The sequence below is a fragment of the Scatophagus argus genome, chromosome 21, assembly GCF_020382885.2.
Source record: "Scatophagus argus isolate fScaArg1 chromosome 21, fScaArg1.pri, whole genome shotgun sequence".
NCBI lineage: Eukaryota > Metazoa > Chordata > Actinopteri > Scatophagidae > Scatophagus > Scatophagus argus.
The window spans coordinates 15,823,527-15,845,191 of NC_058513.1; the positions used below are offsets into that span (position 1 = coordinate 15,823,527).

The 21,665-nt window shown below is 42.8% G+C and overlaps 2 protein-coding genes and 1 long non-coding RNA gene across 7 annotated transcripts in view; 2 read left to right on the top strand and 1 right to left on the bottom strand.

The window, feature by feature from the left end:
* The first annotated feature begins 1,961 nt into the window (after positions 1-1,961).
* Positions 1,962-6,481, top strand: tekt3 (tektin 3). 2 transcript variants are annotated; one of them, XM_046378290.1, is made up of 8 exons: positions 1,962-2,269; positions 2,515-3,125; positions 3,742-3,825; positions 3,929-3,999; positions 4,114-4,257; positions 4,693-4,915; positions 5,769-5,923; positions 6,051-6,481. In XM_046378290.1, the coding sequence occupies exons 2-8, from the start codon at positions 2,556-2,558 to the stop codon at positions 6,265-6,267; spliced, it is 1,464 nt and encodes a 487-aa protein (XP_046234246.1). In that variant the 5' UTR covers positions 1,962-2,269; positions 2,515-2,555; the 3' UTR covers positions 6,268-6,481. The 2 variants fall into 2 exon arrangements, with proteins under 2 accessions (XP_046234246.1, XP_046234245.1); XM_046378289.1 differs by having other exon boundaries at positions 1,963-2,269; positions 2,519-3,125.
* Positions 6,482-12,585: 6,104 nt separating this feature from the next.
* On the top strand, positions 12,586-20,494 carry pmp22b (peripheral myelin protein 22b). The gene is made up of 5 exons (XM_046376477.1): positions 12,586-12,748; positions 13,426-13,516; positions 13,754-13,847; positions 16,947-17,087; positions 18,026-20,494. The coding sequence occupies exons 2-5, from the start codon at positions 13,439-13,441 to the stop codon at positions 18,184-18,186; spliced, it is 474 nt and encodes a 157-aa protein (XP_046232433.1). The 5' UTR covers positions 12,586-12,748; positions 13,426-13,438; the 3' UTR covers positions 18,187-20,494.
* LOC124052341 overlaps positions 16,075-21,665 on the bottom strand; it is a 104,809-nt gene continuing 99,218 nt past the window's right edge. For all 4 annotated transcript variants that reach the window (XR_006841986.1, XR_006841987.1, XR_006841989.1 and 1 more), the window contains one exon: positions 16,075-17,124. This is a non-coding gene — a long non-coding RNA (uncharacterized LOC124052341). The remainder of the gene's footprint in view (positions 17,125-21,665) is intronic.

Sequence of the window (21,665 nt, forward strand, 5' to 3'; positions counted from 1 at the left end):
GGAGAAAAACCCAAAGGCCAAACATCTCTGCCAAACCACATGACAGAAATTATAGAAATTATGATGCATTTCTTTTCCTGCGTGGGTCACTTTTCATCCCCAAACTGTACAGCTTAACTGCTGAGCGGAGAGAATACCACATACGGAACGGGAATGAGTTCAACGCATTCCAGGCCAACATTTATTTAAAAAGTTCGTATTTATATTGTTTTAATTCCTACGAGCGTTACAGCCTTCAGTCCAGCGTCACTGCGCTCTAAGTGGAGTGGACAGCATGCTTGCTCCCTCAGACATTTCTACTATGCAGTAATTCACAACATACTCTCATGGGCCACAAGGCATGAGTATATATAGGCTCCTCTAACATTTCCCCCACGTTCTGAAGCAGGTTGGGAGATTTACTGGGAAGCACTTCTTCAGTGGACCCTGGCAGCTCTGTCCAGGAGATGAATTTCATACGAGGGCTGGCTTTTCATGCTTTTTGGGGGCGTATTTATAGCGGCTGAGATCAGGGCAGTGGAGGTATGTGGGGTGGTCTTCTTCAACCTCGCCATGTTAAGTGATGCCGAGGCCAGAGGGGTGGAGCAATGACATGTCATTCCATTCTAAATCCAAACCTACATGTTTATGACAATAGCAGCCTGACCAGAGCCGCAAAAATAGAGTGCAGAGCGGCCTCTTTGAAGACACTTCCAATCCAATCACTTCCAATTTTGAATAATGAACACAGAGGAGGTTTCAGGGCGAGAAACCTGCAAGGCTATCATACAGCTATCATTTGTGAGCTTGAGTATTGCATTCAAGTGGATAGATGACATATGTTAACATTCAGAACTGGAGTCTTGCTGATCAATCATGAATCCAGTCTTGGCTCGGCTTGGATATATTGATACGAATGAAATTGGTACATAATGCAGTTTTTCATTTTCATTCACGCCATAAAAGCTAACACCAGAGAACATGGATGGAATACTTTCAAGATGTGGTCATGTTAGAACTGTCCACGGTCAACTGAGCAAAGCCAAGGCAAAGGAAACGTTGGAAAAGGAAATCGCTGCTTGATCAGTATTTAACACAGCTTCTTCCATTGTCATGTAAGTAGCACAGGGAGCTGGTCTCACCACTTCACTGTGAAAGCTGAGTGAGATGAGGAGGAGCTAATTGTAAAACTCTGCTCACCTGTCAAGAAATGTGCTAACACCAAAACACTAGCAACCAGTTTAAACATTTAGTTCAGTGCACTGTATGTCCCTATTTTGTTGGGTCAAAATTCTGTGATAAAGACAGACCAGCTGAGTAATTCCTGGCTACAGCTTTGCATGTCTCTGTAGTGGAAACCAGGCTATCATCTGTCCAGCTCTACCCCTTCAGAACAGATTAGTGTAAATGATCCTCATTTCCAATGGTAGGTAACACAACACAGATTATTATTCTGTGCTACAGGGGTTTGTGTGAACTCTTCCTGTGGCATGAATCTTTAAACAGGTGACTGTAATCCATACAGACAGCTAGCTTCTCGGGGTGGGAGGGAGCTATCTGATGCTGCCTGGAGACCAGCTGAACTCCTCTGCTTCGAGGACAGGGCTCAGATTGCTCACCTTCTAATGAGAAAGTTGAAGTCTAAAATGTCATAAAACCGTATTATTTTATAATTTTGGCAATTTGCTTGCCGTTGTGTGACCGTCTTTGAGGAGTAAAAAAAGCTACTGCCAAAGTCAATAGAGGACAAGAAACATGCAAGGCAGCATCAAATCCATAATGGTCAAATAAACAAATTGACAGCAACAATGTGGGATTATGGTGCTAAAGATTTGCAATGTGTGCTTATACAAACATGAAAATTTAGAATTGGAGTTGCAGTGAGCCAATATATTAACCACACAGAGAATAAAAAAGTTAATTATAAAAGAAAAATTATGTGCATAAAAATCCTATCTACACTGTAGTGGCATTTAATTCTTGTATATTTACATGAACAAAGTAAAAGCACCTGGCCAACTTTAATCTGAAAATCCCAGGCAGAGTGTTTCAGTAACCTATGGCAACTGCTTCTGTGTCAACAGAAATCTTGGACAGGCCAGCTCCTGCAGCCTGGGACTGTGCACCACCATTGGCTGGTTGAATGAATGACTTGAAAACTTGTCTATCTATTATGCATGTCAGTTTACCTTTAGTGTGTTCTTGAGCTCATTTCCAGGTAAGCACAGCAGAGAGGAAGCGTGTCTGCATCGAGGCTCTGAGTATCTACAGAAAAGGTCTCGTCATCTTGGTGAGACATTTCTTTCTCTGCTTTGTTGTCATTTTATTTTTTGTTTATTTTATCTATGGGGTCTACTGTGCTACATACACGTTTATAATTTCTTTATGTATGCTCAATGAAGCCACAAGTATGGAGTTTTGTTGTACTATATTTAATGTGTGATACATTTATCTAAATGTCTTACATGAGCAAAAGAAAAAATAATATACCTGATATGTTAATACTTATATTGTTGTTAAAATTGATTTTATGAGTTAGGCTTGGATAACCAGAGACAGACTGAGGGGAGGCAAACATGGAGCTGATTGGATCCACGCTGACAGCCACATATGCTCGGCCAAAAACCAGCCACTTCCTCCCTGCCATCTCCACCATGGCATCCAGCTATCGCAACACCCAGCCTGCCTTTGCCATGAATCCCAGTGCCAACCTGTGGAGGACCAACAGTTATTACAAGAGCAGCAGCACTGTCCCAACCCCCTCCTCCATACAGAGAGAAAATTTAGATCTGGTTCGAGCCAAGACTATGTTCTACCCCTCCAACAGGACGGCGCTGACCACCCGCTACACTCCTGACGACTGGTACAAGTCCAACCAAAACAACTACAGGGAGTCCGAGTCATCACGGAAAGGTGCGGAAAGACTGAGAAGAGACACCCTCAGGCTGATACAGGATAAAGACCAGCTGACCAGGCGAACCCAGGAAAATACCAGCAAGAATATTGGCGAGCGTCTCAATGACATTGTCTTCTGGAAGACTGAGCTGAGCCATGAGATTGACAACATGGTGACAGAGATAGGAGCCCTCACTGAGGTCAAGAGGAGGCTGGAGAGAGCCTTGGCAGAGACTGAGGGGCCCCTTCAGGTGAGGGTGAAATGAACAGGCTTAAATGACTGTATGTGTGCGTTACCTTGAAATTTTCCCCTGTGGTAGAGAATATCTGACCTTTGAGTTATGTTGCTGAAGCATTTTGCTGGAAATATTTACATTTCAGCGAAGAACAACCGCATTTGCCATGAAATCTTAACGGTCAGGCCTCAGCTCAGTGCACTCATATTATTGTTCATGCATATCATGTCTCAGGGTGCGTCACTGTATCTGTGGTGAAACAGCTTTGACTAGGATTCAGGGTTTGGTTGTAGCAACAGTATCTGGCTGTTAATTAGGTCACCTCGATGCCCTGCTAAAACGCCACTGGTCATTTGTGTCATCCCGAGAGAGTCACCTCGATCTAGCTGGGGATCTGATGACACAGACGGCTTGTTAGGTTAAGATCATGTGGCAACAGGTTTTCTTAGACTTCTCCTAGTAACTGGAGAATGTATTGCCCTATTTATTCAAATAGGGGATATATACTTACATAATCTGCTCAAATGAGTATCTCACATGCACAACAAAGAAAATAATAATAAGTCACTTTTAATTCTATTCTTCATACAACCATCTAAACTTGATTTAGTTATGATCATTCTGTCAATAGGTGTCTCGAGAGTGTTTGTACCACAGAGAGAAGCGGATGTCCATTGATTTGGTACATGATGATGTAGAGAAAGGCCTCATTAAGGTAATATTAAAGCAGCAGTATGTGTGACTTCTGATACCAACCTCGGAAAAGAATAAGCACAGGGACACAAATCTTTTTATCTATTTATCTGTACTGCATCAAGGAGGTGGAAGTCATCAAGTCATGTCAGGAGAGGATGAGGCGACATGTGGACAGAGCCATCGCTCAGCTGGTGTGAGTCTGGAAGATCAATGCAGGATTCCATTTGATGATTATTTCTAAAACTGTTAAGTTTGACATGCATTTGTTGTTTTGTTTTGTTCCCGCATTATTGCTTTGGTGGGGCAGGTCAAATCGAGCTGCTCAGCACGAACTGGAAAGAGACATAAGTGACAAAGTGACGGCTCAGAGGATAGACGACAGGTGTCACCACCTGAGGAACACATCAGACGGCATCGGCTACTACAGAGGGATTGAAAGGCTGGACCCCTCGTGAGTGTAGTTTTATGTGATCAAATATTAACTCTCCTGTTCCACCACATCAAACAGCTGCTAACAATTTCTTACATTTCTTTAAGCCAACTTGGAATACTAGACTGGGTTGCTGCCCAATTTTGTTCTCAAACTAGTTTTAAACATAATGAGTCTACAGCCATGCCAGCACTCAGACTCAACATCAGGGGAACACAAAAGTCATAAGGCTTCATTCTTTGGAACTATGAATGCCTGCACAAAAGTTCACGGCAATCTATCTAACAGCAATTGAGATATTTCAGTGGTGGACGAAACAACATATTGTCTTGCTGCTATCATGGCAAGAAACAAAAAACTAAGTTGTTTTTGCCCAAGTGTGCTCTGTAAACAGCGTATTCAAAGATGGTGGGAGCAGCTTTCAAAATTGCATGTTGTTGTTTGCTGTCTTGTCAGACTCTCTCTGCCAGACTCGTGGTCTAAATTCACAGATGACAACATCCTGCGCTCTCAGAGCGAACGTGCTGCCTCCCACAAGCTCAGGGACGAGATTGAAATCCTGCTGAACACGACGTCGAACGAAATGTGGAACCAGTTCAACAACGTCAACATAGCCTTCACAAATCGCATATCAGAAACCGCTGATGCTAAGAACAGCCTGCAAACACACCTGGCTAAGGTCGTCACCTTTTCTACATGCTCCTTTTTTTCACATATTTATCAGAGTTCTGCTGTGATCCAATTGTGTTTCATCATGTGTAAATAAAAAGTGAAACAGAATGGAAAAAGAAGTGGGTTGAAAGAGGCAATCACATGATACGAGTGGGTAACTAAGTTTGCCACGTATTAGGCAGAAATCATGTGTTTGCACCATCATCTGTCTTTTCTACACGTAATTCAAACAGTGTATGTGATATACTCAACACCATCTGCAAAAACGTGTACAGAATTTAGAATATAAGACAAAATAAAGAAACCTTTATTGTCGGCTCAGTGGCCTGTAGGGGACATTTGTTTTGACTGCAGTAGAGAGTGTGCTTGTTTACCGTAAAGCATTCCTGTCAGAAGAGAGGAATGGTAATAGATGCCTCTTTCATAGATTATATCTTATTATACATTGGATCCCATTGTTTGGGTTAATTGCTGGGGGGTTTACACCCTGAATCCACATCAGCTGTTGGCTGGGTTTGAACATTGACAGCAGCTGTGATGTGAGGCACACTGTCCTTAATAAAGCTCAGTCACTGTCAGTTGTAAGGAGTAGTGATTCGTTGGAATTAAATTACATCAAATGGGTTTGGACAGAGCAGGCCACTGTGCAGCACTGTGCTCAAAGTGCTGCTTCTTACTTGAACTCCTCCAGCATTTCCTCTCTTGTCAAATGATCCCCTTTAACCTTATTACTACCCTCTGTTTCTGCTGCTGCATTTTCATGAATGTACTGTATTTTCATAATCACACATTACTGCTGTGATTAACGATCAGTTGTTTTTTGTCATTTTATCCTGTCTCTGTCTTGGGTCCTCACCCAGACCCTGCAGGAGATCTTCCAGACAGAGATGCTCATTGAATCTCTTACAAAGGCCATCAGAGACAAAGAGTGCCCGCTGAAAGTGGCCCAAACCCGGCTGGAAGAGAGAACCCGAAGGCCCAACGTGGAGCTCTGCAGGGACAACCCATACCACAGGTACTGCAACTCTGTAGCTCATGTTGTGTTGATTGAGTGGTTCCAAATACCACTAACATTCCTTCACTTCTTTCTCTGTGCTGCAAATTTAACAGTGAGTCATTTCTCTTTACCTTTCCTTTTTTAGACTTGTGAGTGAGGTGAGGGAGCTCGAGGACACCATCCAAAAGCTTCAGGACAGACTGGTGGAGGCTGAGAACACCCTGCAGACTCTGGTCAAGACCAAAGTGACCCTGGAGCATGACCTGTCTGTCAAGGCCAACTCACTCTTCCTGGAACAGGAGAAGTGCATGAGCATGCGCAAGAGCTTTCCCAGCATGCCCCGTTTGGTGGGCTACACCTAAATCAAGTATTAAAAAAAGCGGGAGCTTGGAGTACGAATACAACTGCGAGTGTTTTGATGGTTTTGGAGTGATTTAGAGGGTGGTGTGGGCAATTTTAATGGAATCAAATGGCTTAATTTCACAAACACAGATGTCAAAATACAATTATGTACAACAGATTATCTGAATGTTGAGTATTGCATCTATAATGTATAAAAATAAAAATAAAATAATGTATGAACTGCTTGGTGATTAATCGGACAGGATACCACTCAGTGTCTCCCAGTTACAGATGTTTTAAATGGTAAATATCAACTGTTAGTGAAATGCTGAAAAGTAAAAGTGTCGTCTTAATGTCGCACAAGAAAAGCCACCACAGCAATCAAAATGAAGCACTGCCATAACTCTGAGTAGACAAACACTTCACGTGTTGGTAGGTCTCACAGAAATGACATGAAGCACACATTTTCTCTCCATTTCTAAACTTGAAATCCCTGACTTTATAGAAACTTGCTTTGAACACCATGTGCAGCTGTACCATGGAGTGGTGTGACTATTTGTCCAGACTAGCGTTCTCTTTTGGTTTAGCATGTGCATCACAGCCATCTTAAAACAAAGACAAACATGCACATCTCTGAAGGCTCACTCAGATCTGTCAGCTCTGACTGACCTGAATGCCACCACAGGGAAGCGGTGACATCTAAGAATTAGACAAATTAGTTTGGTGCACACAATATGGACTGTGAAGAACTTTCGTGTCATTACCATCCTTCATTTAATGACTGGTGTGGTCCATGACTCATGGCCTACCCATGGGAGGAACTGGGAAAACAACTTATAAGTTATGTATAAAAGTCTACACCCTTCTTGTAGGACATTAGCCCCCCCTCATCAACCTTTCTCTTTCACCCTTCGTTGCCACCCCTCTTTTCCCTGATGTCTTCGGGCACCAGTGCAGTGATGGATCTAAAGAAGCAGAGAGCATCAGTTTCTTTTCATTTTGTTTATTCAGTCAACACTTTTCTGAGCCTAAACCAACTTTGAACACATAAACACTGTCCTTAGCACAACCCTTGTACTGCACTCCCTGCATGACCTTTGGCTTCATTGAGGAATGAGTGTAACGTCACCAATTGATCACCATCACCACAGTAAATTAAAACAGTAACTTTGATTATGTTCCTTGAGTTAATTTTTTCATTCTTTGCAATGCAGGCTATTTCTGTTTTCATAGCCTTGCTATTTTATAGCACCAGTGGGAAGAGGCTGCATACATAGTTTGCCTCAGCAGGAGGGAGTGTCTGCAGACAAAGTGGATTGATGTCGGAGACGCATGCTGGTTGGACTGGCATACTAATCAGAGATAAGAGACACAACCTGGAATCTAAACTGTAAGGTTACGAAACCCGGCTCCACCTCAATCCTTTCAGTGGCTGCAGCATTCAAGTAAAAGCATGGAAACATCTCTTGAGTAGTTTTACTATGCAGATTCCTAACAGGAGGGAGGGAGTGACCATAGAGATAAACCACTCTGTGTGTATGTGTGTAACTTGCACTTTGATTTAGGTGTAATGTTTTACAGCTGTACTGCAGGTCACAGTCACATTGAGCTGATGAGCACTCTCTGCTGTGCAAACAGCATTGTGTTTGACTAAAACCCTCAAAGGCAGGAAGTATCTGCCATGGTTTCCTACATGCAGTGTGTGTGTTTAATGTGTGTGTACGTGTGGGCTTTCATAGTCCTGTGCCAGCCACATTCCTGAGCCATAGTACTGCAAAGAAAGGCCCCCTGTTGTCTAGCTGACATCAAAAGACTCCCTGCTCTCATCACCTTGTAATTAAACACACTGCCAGATAGCAAAGAGTTCAGGGTTTTACAGGGTCTACTACCTAATCTTTCTCCTCTGCCTTGCAACTCCTGCTTTTATGATTCACAAACACACAACGGAGGTACCCATGAAGAGTCAGTTCAACGAAATGGAATGGAGCCCTGTTTCTCTCTCTCTCTCTCTCATACTTCATTTGAGGTTATGGTTCTCTTTTTGGGATGCGACACAAATAGGCCTTCCTATTTGACCTCTTCTACCACCCGCGCATATGGGGAATGTACTCCGGAATTCTCCCAGCAGTCCAAACATATTGGCAGTTTATTTTTAACACTCGCTCTTGTTATAGATGCCTGGTGCCCCATGTTATTTTGTGTTTTTAACATACCATCATGCCATACTAAAGAGCTGATCGCAGATCACTTGAGACTCTCAGCCAGTCACTGAGGATTTTTCACTGTGTGCTGTAATTACAAACCTGGACTGAGTGTGCATCAGTGAAAAATAAAAGTGGTAGAAGTTATGGAGAGTATTTGTTTTACACAAAGCACACCAACTTAACAATATAGTAGAAGTACATTTTGGAGGCAAATATTGTACTTGTACTATATACAGTATGTGTCCCATATGTGACTGTGAATGACATGTAAGATACTGTAAGAAACAAATAAACTGCTGGCAAGTTTCCAAATTACCAAAAAATATTGAAATGTTTTTAACAGGAATATCTCGTTTAAATCCTTCTAGCTGTCATCTGGTCATCTAGAACTGCTGGAGTTCAAACTAAAACTCTTAAACTTTCATGGGAACCAGCATTTTCTTTTGGATCTTTGCCAAAAGTTTTCTCTGGAGGCTTTTTTTTTGGTTGTTCCATCATTAGACTGCAAAGTTTGTCAATTACTGTAAGCTGGAATGAGACAAGAAAAGAAAAGGAGCGGGAATCCGTTGAGTAACCAGCCTAGCAACTGTTAGGAGGTGGAGAGAGGAAGCTGGAGACAGACTGATAAGACACATCATATTGTGTGTGGTTTTCCAGACCAACTGCCAACCTCACGTACGGTGGCTCTGTGGTTGTGTGTAACTGTCTGCTGATCATCGCACACATGAGAAATCTTTACCTGCTTTAAACGTTCAATCAATAAACGTTATAGCATTCTGCACATAACTGTGCCTCCAACTGGGCGGTCGTGATAAGCCAAACCTCTTATCAAAGTTCAGACGTGAACAGCAAAGCCAGTTCAATGTACAGAAGACAGGGGTCTTGTGGCTCGTTTGTTTTACTGCGTAGAATCCTGGAGGAATCCATAACATTGATCTGTCAGTTCAGTTCTTCTCATTCTGGACAGAAAGAGGAGTGGATGGACGACACCCTGACTGACTTCCAGCCACATTTGGAAGCGGATCTACCTAACTAATAAATTCACATAGTTTTAATGTGTTGTAATACAGCAACAATTTTGATATGGTCTTAGATGAAAACGTTTCCACTGGCTACATTGCATTAATATTTTCTTAATTCAAGTTTTCATTTGAAGCCAACACACACACAAGGCCGTCTGTACTCACATCACAGACAATCTGTTGTGTATTTAGTGTATTTTAAGGACCGGGGCTTGGTTTACCCCTTTGTTGTCGTCACTAGTCTGATTAAACTGTGATGACAAGACAAGGGTTTTGAGTGGCTTAAAACTTATGAACACACAAACAGTCTGCATTCACCTCTCATCTCTCTTTCAGCCTTCCTCTCTCGCCCATTTATCTGCCATTCTTTGCGCTCCTAATAGCTCTGTCTCCATCCTTTCTCAGATCGTCTGTGCAGCCTTTAGTCAGAGCTACTCATATGCGATTTGTTATGATTATTATTGTAATTACTGCTTAAGAACTCTCATGCATGTTCACGCAAGTACTGTATGTGTGAGTTTGTTTGAATGTGCTGAGTTCTGTAAATAGTTAGGCAGACCGGTGCCAGGGGAGCCCATTGTGCCAGAGGGGCAGTCCAAGCCGACCCGGCTGCAGTAGGAGGGAAGCTATTAAACTACTGTAACTCTGTGGACCACGAGACAGCAGCACTTCATATGCTGATGAAAGGACATAAGGACTGGACCACCTTTGTACGACTGCTGCCACAACCTGACTCACAAAGCAGAGGGCCCGTGACACAGACTGGCCTTCCTTCTGACCTGTTAGGACCATCGGCAGGATCCACGGCCTAAAACTCCGGTAGAAATAAAATCTGCTCACTGTGAGTATGCGCCCTTAATTCATCGGAGTTAACTGACTGTGGTTTGAGCTGAGACAACTTGCATATAATGCAATCAAGTGAAAAAAGGGCAGCCTGTCACACGGTTTTAAAATCAACAAGAACCTGATCACGTCAGGAGACAGGGACCCATCTTTGGTGATGTCTTTTTGGTACAACATTATCTCTAACACCTCTTTATTTATCAGATCTTATAGGAGTTCTTTTGGTAGAAAAATCTATGACAGCCACATCTGTTGTAACACTTTCCTCTGTGTTGGCATGTGGACGGAGTTACTGTAACCTAATCACATCTACTCTCCAGGTTTCATTCTCCTTGGCCGAGATCCTATCTAAGGTTTTGGTATGCACTCTCACTGTCTGCCGTGCTAATGTGAAGATAAGTCGTGCCACTTTAACAACGGATGTGAAATGTTAGACGCCGCTCCAGATGTAACATAATTCAGCATCTCAGCCTGAATGTTTGTTATGCGGCTCTCCTCAGAGAGTTTGGCTTCAACTCCAGCTTCACAAACACAGTAAACTTAACACTCCCATGTCCTCTCAGCCCACTGATTGTCAGTCTTTTACAAACATTGACATATAAGGGATGGGAATGGGGAGCGCCTGCACTCCACAGTTTTAACAAGAGTTCTCCTCACTGTAAAGTCACTGTAAGCCTTTAGTGTTGACAAGTTCACAGCTCATATGATCAGAGCTGAAGCCTGAATTACACAACAGATTCAGCTGCATACAAAAGAACAATCATATCTGACAAAGAGGTACTTCTATGCAGCTCAGGCTGAGAATGGCACGTACTATGATTACAATGAAGCCACAAAGCCCTCACTCAGAGCAGCACTTCATGGCTGTGATCTGGTTTTGTAACTGCCCCCTCTTTCATGTATGTGTGGACATGAGTGCAGCAGAACGGCCTCTGTTTTCATGCAAGTGTGACAAACACATGCAGAGGCATCCAGGAAGTGTGAGCTAAGTGGCGAAGAATAGAGAGTGGATGCTGACAGGGGTTATCTGAGGCTGGATAGCTCCTGAGCTTCTCTGTCAGCTGCTAATGCAGAGAAAGTCCACGTTTTATAAGATGCCGTCCACTGAGGAAGTCAAGTAGTGCAGGGTGTGGAATCAGTTTTGACAGAAATGAAAGAGTACGGGTTTGATGATTACGAACATGTCTGGTGTTATTGAGAACTTAGAAAGATTATACTATATTTGGAAAAGATGCTTGTAGCATGTAGGGCTAAAGACAGAATCAGTCCAACAATCTGCTTCAGTTAAATTATCACTGACAGCACTTTGGTTAATCTTGACCTTAACTGATCCAGAGTCAGGCAGAGACAAGAAATCCTCCTCATACTTTGAAACATTTACAGCTGTGACCGCTCCCTATACCCTCTGTATACAAGTCCTGGAATTCCATTCATTGCAACATCCATAGTAGTAAGACTAACCTTGGTTAACAACAGGGGCTGTGCTGCCTGTTCAGAGTGGAACGCCTTCTCACTCCCACTGGAAATGATTCATGTCAAACAGAGGAGAAGCCCCGATGCTATCTCTCACTGGTGGCGCACAGGGCATACCCACACTTTGACACATACTGTGAGTCACACGGCTCGCGACAGGAGCCACTTTGCAACTATTTTTGTATTCCTAATTGCCAAGATAGCGAAAAGCGGAATTAACGGGGAATTATTGCGCTTTGGAAAAAGTCCAAAATATCTTACTCTACTGTATTACAGATACACGAAAGTCAGAGCTAATTGGTTTGGCTAAAACGGTACATTTGTTTAATATAACCAAAGAGAGAAGAAGCTGAGAAGATGTGGAACATAATCACGTCACACGTATATATAAATCAAACTACCTGAACAGCTATGTAATCCACATTCCAACATTCCACCCAAATACGCTCTTATTTAATGAAATCTCTATGACATCTATCAAAAACATTATTTAAAACGCAATATTTCTTCCAAAACTCGCGCGCAAATGCTGTGCAGTGTAAACTGCAGTGTAATTTGTAATAACAGCAGAAAACGCTGCGTCTGAGAGAGGAAAGTCCTCGAAAGTAGATAACTACTTTTAGTTACCAAGACAGCCAAACAATGATCATGTCACTACACACACTATAGTTAGGTAGTAACCAAGGCAACCCATGCGCTATTACGCATGGAGCGTCTATATTGGGAATCTTGGCTGTGGACCAGAGGGTCACTCCATGACGTAGCGACGCACGCAGGGCGTTGTTCTTCCATAATGAGACACTTTATAACAGCACGTCAGCCCTGGCATCAATCTAGTCTGAGAGCGCCTTACAGGACCGACGGACTACCGCTGTTGGGACTCTTTTAGAGAAAACTTGCCTTTGCTTCTTGCGAGCCCAAACCTCCTATTTTGTGGAAATACGAGCTCCTCGCTTTAAGTAAGTGGACTCTGGTCTCTTCTAAACTTCCTTATACGCAGCTGCGCTCAGAGTCTGTCATGTCCTGGCGGATTAAAGAAGGAAACACGCTTTTAGCTGGGATAACGGCTGCTCCGTTGCGCGCACAGACTGACGACTGAGATGACATCGCAAAAAGCCTGTCATTAAGCTTATTTGGTCGCTATGAAATTATTTATGATTATTATTATTATTATTTTAATGTAATACTTTTAAATAGATCGGCGGTCTGTAGTCAAACCGGTCATTTAAAAGGAGACTGAAAGGACGCAGTTTGAAAAGAGCCAAGCTTTCAGGGAAATGTTTGAGTTTGATTCCCTGAAATGTTTGACAAAATTTTGTTTGAGGAAACAAAAAAAACAAAAACAAACAGATGTTAAGTTTAATCCCATCGCCAAACTTGCTGTTAAATGTGACTGAACTGCGCCTCAAGCCCGTTTTGAACATGTTAACAAGGACCTTCCTCTTCTGATGATTCTGATGTTAGTCGTGTTAATGTGCACGCTCGCCATCTGACAGTCACGGCCAGATGAAGTTTCTCTAAAGGGTGTCCGCCGTGGACGTGCTGCAGCGACACACCCATGTCCCACCAGCCTCACATCCACACACACACACTCACAGTCTGACAGGGACTCTGTGCTCTTCTCATTACTGTCCAGATCATCTGAAAAGATGCTGCTCCTACTACTGGGAATCATCCTCCTGCACGTTGCTGCTCTGGTTCTCCTGTTTGTGTCAACAATAGTCAGCGTGAGTAAAACTGTCCTTTTTCTTTCTTTGCTGAGATGCAAGATTAAATAGAAGTCAACTAAACACTGACCGCTGCAGCTACAGGCTTTGCTACTGCAGCGGGGAAGATAATGATCTGAGACAGACTTCTGATTAAAGACTTAACAGTTGTCTCTTAGGGGTAGTCGTCTCTTTTTCTGCTCCATTTGGTGCTTCCTTTCACACATCACTGACCAAGTTGTATGTTGCTGACACCAGGTATGGACGACAGGTGAAACTAGCACCTCAGACCTCTGGAGAAACTGCTCTACTACCAGTGGAGGATACTACTGTGACCCAGCATCAACTGGAGGTCAGACACCTGTTTGCTTTAAGACAGCTTTATTTACTGTGCAGGATTATTTCCACTAAAATGGCTGGACAGTTTTTATCATGGCTATCGTGCCATGAAGCTGTGATACATTCTCAGTGACTTTTCAGGTTCGCTTTGGGCAAAACGGTCCCAAAACGTGAAGCTTGATAGCATCCACTTTAACATTAATGGAGGTGCCTGAACATTAGAAAACGACTTGCTGAAACCAATCATTTATACTATGCTGATGATGAGGGTGTGTCACGGCTCCTCTGGGACTCTGGTGCCATCTAGGGCAGAGAATGTGGCAGTGCTGTTTTGAAGTGCTAGCTGATAGGCTGCCGCCGTATAAATAGTCATGGTGTGATGTCCATATTCAGGTCTCATGTCCCGAGCCCATAGTGACAGGAGTTTAGGAGTTGTGGACGATCAAGGCGGGGCTGCAGAGAGTATTTAAAGTTTTACATCTATGTGTGTGTGACAGTGTTTGAAAGCAGGGAGACCTTGGACTACCTCATGCAGAACATAGCATGCTGATGGGGGGTCACGCCCAGAGTCAGATCATAGTGTCCAGTGTTAGTTTGCAGGGATCATTGAGACAATTTAAGACAGCAGCTGCAGCATTTGGAGATTTATTTAGGTAGAGTCAGCCACCACCACGTTTTTGAATTAGATCCTTCAGGAGTATGGATAAACAGATTCCACTGTTTCTGAAGACCCCTGACTAATAACATTCACGTTGCCCTAAAATGAATGAATAGGCAACAAGTTCATGTGGGCTGCATGTTTTTGCCACTAAATGTGCCGTCACAGTGGTGCAGAAGCTGCTGGCTGCAGCGGGGTGATGTCATTTGTCTAGAATGAGCCGTGATCAGCCAGTGTGTGTTTTGTCAGGGCTGCAGCGCCTGCACACTCTGCCAGGTAGCTTGATGGCGCAGCCAGTTTGTTTGACTTGCTTTCATTAGTGCACTGACGCACAGTGTTTATTTAAGAAGGCGCATGTGCCCCGGTCTGTACTTTGGCTTTGGGAGATGGAAGATAGTGGTCCGTTCTCACATGGGGGGCCAGGCCTCCATTCAAAGGGGGTTATTGAAGCTTTGCTGACCAATCAAGTTCCTTCTGAACTGAATCAAAATCGTGGTTGTCTTTGTTATTTTTAGGGCATTTCTGAAACTTGTAGGTCACCCCCGACATGCCAATGCCCTGGTTGCCAAAAATATTTGCCGCATTTCATTTTGATGACGCCCGAGCGAGGGATACTCGTGTCACAGTTATCACATGCCGAGCTTGAGTCAAACATCACATCCTCACAGCCAAGGAAAATTACTTCACAGAATTTACTCACTCTAAAATTAGCTTTTGAGAAAGAATGTCCTCTGCCCCAACACAGGCCCGCAATACATAAACATTGTGAGGTAAATAGTGCAGCGGTTATATTTTTGTTGTGCACCACAGTTCAGCCCACTGGGATGTAGGGCCTCAGAATAGAAGGCAGAGAGGCAGCAAAACATCAACAGTTATTTTCCTGTTTGGAATTACAGAGAAACGCTAGCGTGTCTCTGCATTGTAGTGCCACAGCCATAAACTGCAGCATTCATGAACATTTTTTAATATGAGTCAAACTTCCTTATCAGTGATATTCTGAGCCCCGAGCCACACCTCATGCTAGGAAGTGTCCCAGGTCACCGTTTCTTACGAGTGAGGAAAGGGGGACAAGATGTGTGTTTATCAGAAAGCAGTGATGTATTGCTGCTATTTAGGGGTGAGCACTATTCACAGTTATACAACATCCGAGAGCAGGATGAGTATAGTGGAATCTAATTGTTGCTCTGGTGCCGAATTGTGCTGGCTGCATTTTATGGATGTAGATTTGGAGCGTGTCATGTTTCCTCCCATATCTCACCCCCCGAGCAAACGATCACCAGGATATACTGTAGCGCTGCTATCGTATGTAACCTGACTCCAGGCTGCTAACCCTGTGCAATCGTTCAAGATACTGTTTGCCTTTAAATAACAGAGATATTTCAGCGTTGCTCCTAGAAAACTGCAGCAATTCTTCTCCAGATAGAATAAGTTATGGGGCTATGAAGTGTTTTTATTTTAGCCTACAGTGTTAAAAATGTGGTCACAACATCGCACAAAGTAAGCGGTCTCATAACTCTCACTTTTGTTGTATAAGTGGTAATAAATTATGCAACATGCTTTTATTTCCATGTTTATTTCCATTAAACCACAACATACCCTTGATTTACATAATGCAAAGGAACTAATAAACCACAGATGTGAACGCCGAAGGAGACATGTTGGCAGTGGCGTGCATGCAAACAGAGCCAAATTGAAATCCCACTTTTTATAGACTCGTCTGGAATATTTGCTGATACTAGGATGGGACAGATGCAGATGGCTAGACTTGGCTGCCAGTGCACAGAGTCATCCGTGGTCAAGCAGCTTGTGGCACGGCAGCATTTTGTGGCAGGGATGGCAACAAAACACGGCGACTAAAAAGAAGAGTTGGACAGACACACAGAGGGACAAAGTGTGTTCTTAGGAAACCTGAGAGGCCAGGAAGGCAGCGTGAATAACTCTCAGACAAGAAATAGAGCCTGCTTGGAAATCCTGAGATTCCTTGCATGATGGCACAAATGAAGAACAGACACACAGATAGAGAGAACAGATATAGACGGTCCTTCCTGTCAATACAGGTGTCTAATGGGTAAAGGGCTTCTAGTAGCCCGGCCTTGGAGGACCAGCGGTAACGATTGATGTGGTACATTTAGTCATAGGCTCTGGTGTGCGAGGCACACAGAGCTTTTAGGAACAAGATACCAAGGTTTTGTTGTTATGGATCCATTACACATTCCCTGAAGTAAACATAGCCAGGGCTTCTTCATTACTTTGTCTTTGAGAGCATGCTTTCATTCAGCAGAGACGAGGCCGGTCCAAGCACACTTGAGCATTTGTTTTTACATTTGTCTCCACTTACCATTCCCTTCTAATGTGCTCATAAAATCAGTGTTGTATAAAAATGACGCTTTGGATAATGACGACCGTGTCAGATACTGACAACACTCTCCTTCTTCTGCCTCCTCTCCCTTGCAGAGTGGATTCAGGCGGTCCAGGCTCTCATGATTCTATCCATCATCTTCAGCTGCCTGTCTCTCTTCCTCTTCTTCTGCCAGCTCTTCACTTTGCAGAAGGGTGGACGCTTCTTCCTCACCGGAACCTTCCAGATCCTTGCCAGTAAGTTCAGTCCCACCCGAGACACTTCCTCACAAATCTATCAACAAATCAGCAGAGATCAGATAGATCAGACTGATATATTTGTGGCTAGTATCAACACAAAATATACAAAGGGCGTGTAATTGGTTTTCCTAATCATGTGATCATACAGTCTACTGAAGATCAGAAAGTGGTGCAAAATGACCACATCCCAGATTGCCAGGTGACATTTTCACATTGCCTGGCCTGTTAAACCAAAGGCATTCAACTGAATATTACATAACTCAGATAAAAACAGCAAACCTTTATAATTTTCAGCATTTTTGCTTTATAATCAACCAAATGACTAATCCTCTTAGCACTTTACTGATTTGCTCAGTTAGAACAGTAACACCTGAGTAGTCTGACAACACACCAAACAAACCGGGAGCAGATGCTCACACTGCATCTTCTGTGGCAGGGAATTAAATTAAGAGAGTCTGAGCCAGTTAATAATGGTTTAATGCTCCACTTGTCTATTGTACTTCATGCCCTTTTAGCCAGAGAGACGCTCCAATGCCAGTCCATTGTGTCCTCTCTTGGCAGCCCTTTCCAACATCCCAGGTTCACTTGCTGTACCGTGCCAGCACATTGCCTGGCACCCAGATGCCCACTCAGCCAAACAGGCTCTGGGCACACTGCCAGCTGCACAAGTTGAAATGTCAGGAAGGCTGGCAGCATGGGGGTCTGACAAACAGATCATGCCATAGCAGACCAGGGAGGTGGGCAGAGAGTGAAAGGATTTCAGAGGTTGAATTGGAGTTCAATAAGCATGATGTGGAGGGATGCCTTCTGGGAAACCCTGACCTGCCCAACTCCACTATCAGACATGGTTCAGCCCAGAGTGTGCAGTAATGCAGAGAAATCTGATCTTATAATCGACCAAGCATTATCCAGAGCTCACTTCTTCCTCCCCGCAGGTTTGTTTGTGATGAGTGGAGCCATCATCTACACGGTGATGAGTCCGCAGTGGGTGCCGGAGTCAGACTCCTTTGGCTACTCCTACATCCTGGCGTGGGTTGCCTTCCCCTTGGCGCTGATCAGCGGACTCATCTATGTCATCTTGAGAAAGCGAGAATGAGCCATCACTCCATCCCAGTGTTCCCAGTAACCCCCCGCCCAACTGCAAGTGCATCAGTCCCCCCCCCCGACGTATATGCTCTGATGCCTTAGTACCAACGGCAAATGGAGCCACCAGGCCAATACATCCAAATCACAGCGAGGGGGAGGGGGTAATACCAAAAATCAACATTTAAACCAACACAAAAACAACCAATACTGTCTCAGTTAAAAGATGTATATAGTATCTATGGTTTAAAACCTATTTATAACACTTTTTACATATATGTACATAGTTTTTGTGTTGCTCTGTCAACAGATACTCGGATGAGCTTTGTTTTAGCTGATTAAGTGCCTCGTATTTGTTTGTAATGATGAAATAATTAGATGCTATTTTGTTGTGTTTTCTTGTTTTGTTGCCTTTTTTGTTTTGGTAATTGCCAAAGAGTAAAAAAGAAAAAAAGTTTCTGGAAATATATTAACCAATGTGCATGTATAGAAATAGAAGGGTTAGAAGAAGAAGAGGATGGTTTTACTTCTTTTTTTTTTTTTTTTTTTTTTTTGATGGGCTTATTTGCAAAAAGAGTGGTAACATCCATGGACCTTGCATAGCCATGAAATACAGATTCGATCCTTTTGCTATTTGTGAATTTGCAAGTTTCAGTGTTTTTATTTTCGGTATTTTTCTATTTCTTATTTTCAACAAAAAATGGTGCTATGTATTTATCATTCCTATTACTGATAGCAATCATTTACAACAGAGTTACTTTGTTATTGTTGGGGGTCAAACAGCTCACCGTGAACTAAAGTGAGAATCAGACAGAGGCACACCTGTCCACACGGTGCCTGACTGCTTCTTTAGGGAACACAGCCGATTTCACATTGCGGGTGTCTGATTTTTTTGCTTCATCAGCTACTGTTAAAAAAAATAAGAATAACAATTGAGTTTGGCGTGGTGTAGTGATGAAGTCAAAAGTCATTTGCAATGTCAGTATTACTCCTTCAGACTTTGTCAAGACTTGGATCACGGTGAAATTACTTACTATTATAAGCTTCATTTTGGCTCTATTTGGCTTCACCTTCCCCGTTTGTGTTCATCTCATACGTATGGTTGTTAACGTATCAAAAAGCCAAAACACCTTTTTAGTAGAGTATCATAAAAATTAAACAACACCGTGGGGCATTATAGCCTATGAGAAAAAGTATACATTTAACATTACTAGAAGCAAATGCCACCTAGTCAAAGCCATATAAGCAAATACCAGATGATAGGAAAAAATATTTAGTATTAACTCTACATGTGAAAAAAAGGACAGAGAGGTTTGCAGTGATGATACAAATGTCTGTCACATACTTGAAGTTTGACATGCTGCGGTCTCTGTCCACTGATGTCTATATGTTTTCTTCTTCTACTGTATAAAACACTGTTTATATGTTGTGCATAACGGATGTTGATGACAATCTAGCCAAAAACACTCACTTACTCAATAAAAACTACTCTCACATGATCTAACACTGTGTATTCCACTGTTACAAGGGACTGGATTCATGCTAACACTTGATGCATGAGGAGCTACAAAGTGCATAATGCAGACTTTCGAGTCATTTTCTAGGCTGCTATGCTACGCATACCTGTGCTGCAGAAGCATCATGTGAAAAAACTGCCAGTAAAAGGGAAAGCAAATTCTGTACCGTTTGTGGTGACAAATCTGTTATGACTGACTGCATGTTCGTATCCTATGAGATGAATCAAAGATGTCAGCATATGATATGCAGTGTGCTGCCTAAAAATTCTTGTGTACAGTCAAGCCAAGCAAGCCTACCTTACAGTATACGATCATACACCGACAGATCAAATAAGCTGCCTTGTGCATGTAGTTGCAAATGCTGTACGTGACTTGTGTTACACACACTGGGCCAAAGGCACAGTGGCTTGCACCCAATGGCAGTTATTCAAAACATGCGGCTAGTGTTTCGGTGTCAACAGTGTCTCTCCTAGCATCAGAAATAAAAGGACTTGGACGTGCCTTGAACACACTGCGAGGGTCTGACCTCCGCTTGACATCTCCTGTGAGATCCTGTAGCCTTCCAAAAGGGAGCTATGTTGTGGTGAATTAAAGTGTTTAATTCAGAGCTTTAACTGGCTAGCGTGCTGTGGTTTTTAAGCAACTCATTACTGGGTTCAGTTAGAAGAGGTTGCCTCTAATGACAACTGCCCTGTTATTTTGTGTAAAATGAGTTCAAATTGTCCATTGCCATGTTTACATCTAAACTTCCAAATGCTCTTGATTTTACCAGTTTAATCATTAAAGGATGTTTCTTACCACCAACATGGAGCTTGTTGTGTCTTTCAGTAACGTTACACATAGTCCACAGTCAATAACCAGCACTCCTGCACTTCCCAGCTGATGAAAGGCATCTAAATCTCCAGCAATGAAAGAGTACCCTGGGAAGGAGGATTCTTGTTGCAGGCTTGAGAGGTCAGTGCCTCCTACTGCCTCCCCCTCTGACATACTATCACTGGGTGAAATGGGGACAGGGCATTCTGGTCTGCCTGAGTTTGTTCATTTGGTTTTGAGTGACTGAGAAAATCTGTAGTTTTTCCTTTTTCTTTTATTCATTTATTTATTTATGTTGGAATAGATCAGTATAATTCCACGCGTAAAATCAACACTCTATTGAGTTTGACCCGCAGTTTATCATAGTCTGTACAACACCACCATCTGGTGGATGTATGCGGTAACAGCAACAAAAGTCATTTATCCCTCAAGGTGAGCAAACACTGCCACCATGTGGTGGTATATAAGCACTGCACTGCAAAGCTATTATCTAATGTATATGAGTGTGTCATATATCTGACGGAAGTGAGAAGGCTCTGGGTCTCTTGGGCCTGGCAGATATTTAGTCTTATTAAAATGTGTTAAACCTCATTAGTTCTATATATGATCATTAAGCTTTGTCTAGAACTCAGCTTGTTTGTGTGGGTGGACACCCTCCTGTATTAGCATGCAAGCATGTGATAGAAAGCAGTGATTTCTCTTACTTTTCTACTCTCTATTACCCTTCAGTCAGTCTAATGAATGCTCCTCCTCCAACGCCATTATAAAGGCCTTAATGGCTCAAAATATCATTAGAGCGAAAGGCAGAAGACAAAAGTCTCTTTCAAATTTGATAGATTATTTGATAAATTCAGACAAACATCCCTGGGGCCTGGATTCAAGTAAATGATGGGTCAGTCAGTTCATATTTTTTACTTTGACCTGTCAGTTTCTTTGCTCATTTATTCAGAATTTTCCTTAAATTGTTCACCTGTCTGCATCTGCATCTCTTCATCCTTGTGTTTAAGTGGATGAATCTGAATTCCAGCAGGGTGTTGCCGAGGTATTACATTCACTACAATGGGATGGATGGAAGAACAGCTGTATGTGTGCCAAAAGATGACCTGAAAACATAATGCCTCCAGCCAGGGGTATCGCCAACATGAAGGCATAAAAGCTACTC

Excerpts from the sequence above, each read along its gene's own strand:
- pmp22b (XM_046376477.1), top strand. The coding sequence starts at position 13,439 with ATGCTGCTCCTACTACTGGGAATCATCCTCCTGCACGTTGCTGCTCTG. Across the intron at positions 13,848-16,946 it reads TGACCCAGCATCAACTGGAG|AGTGGATTCAGGCGGTCCAG; the intron begins GTCAGACACCTG and ends TCTCCCTTGCAG. Across the intron at positions 17,088-18,025 it reads AACCTTCCAGATCCTTGCCA|GTTTGTTTGTGATGAGTGGA; the intron begins GTAAGTTCAGTC and ends TCCTCCCCGCAG.
- tekt3 (XM_046378290.1), top strand. The coding sequence starts at position 2,556 with ATGGAGCTGATTGGATCCACGCTGACAGCCACATATGCTCGGCCAAAA. Across the intron at positions 3,826-3,928 it reads TAGAGAAAGGCCTCATTAAG|GAGGTGGAAGTCATCAAGTC; the intron begins GTAATATTAAAG and ends TACTGCATCAAG. Across the intron at positions 4,258-4,692 it reads ATTGAAAGGCTGGACCCCTC|ACTCTCTCTGCCAGACTCGT; the intron begins GTGAGTGTAGTT and ends CTGTCTTGTCAG.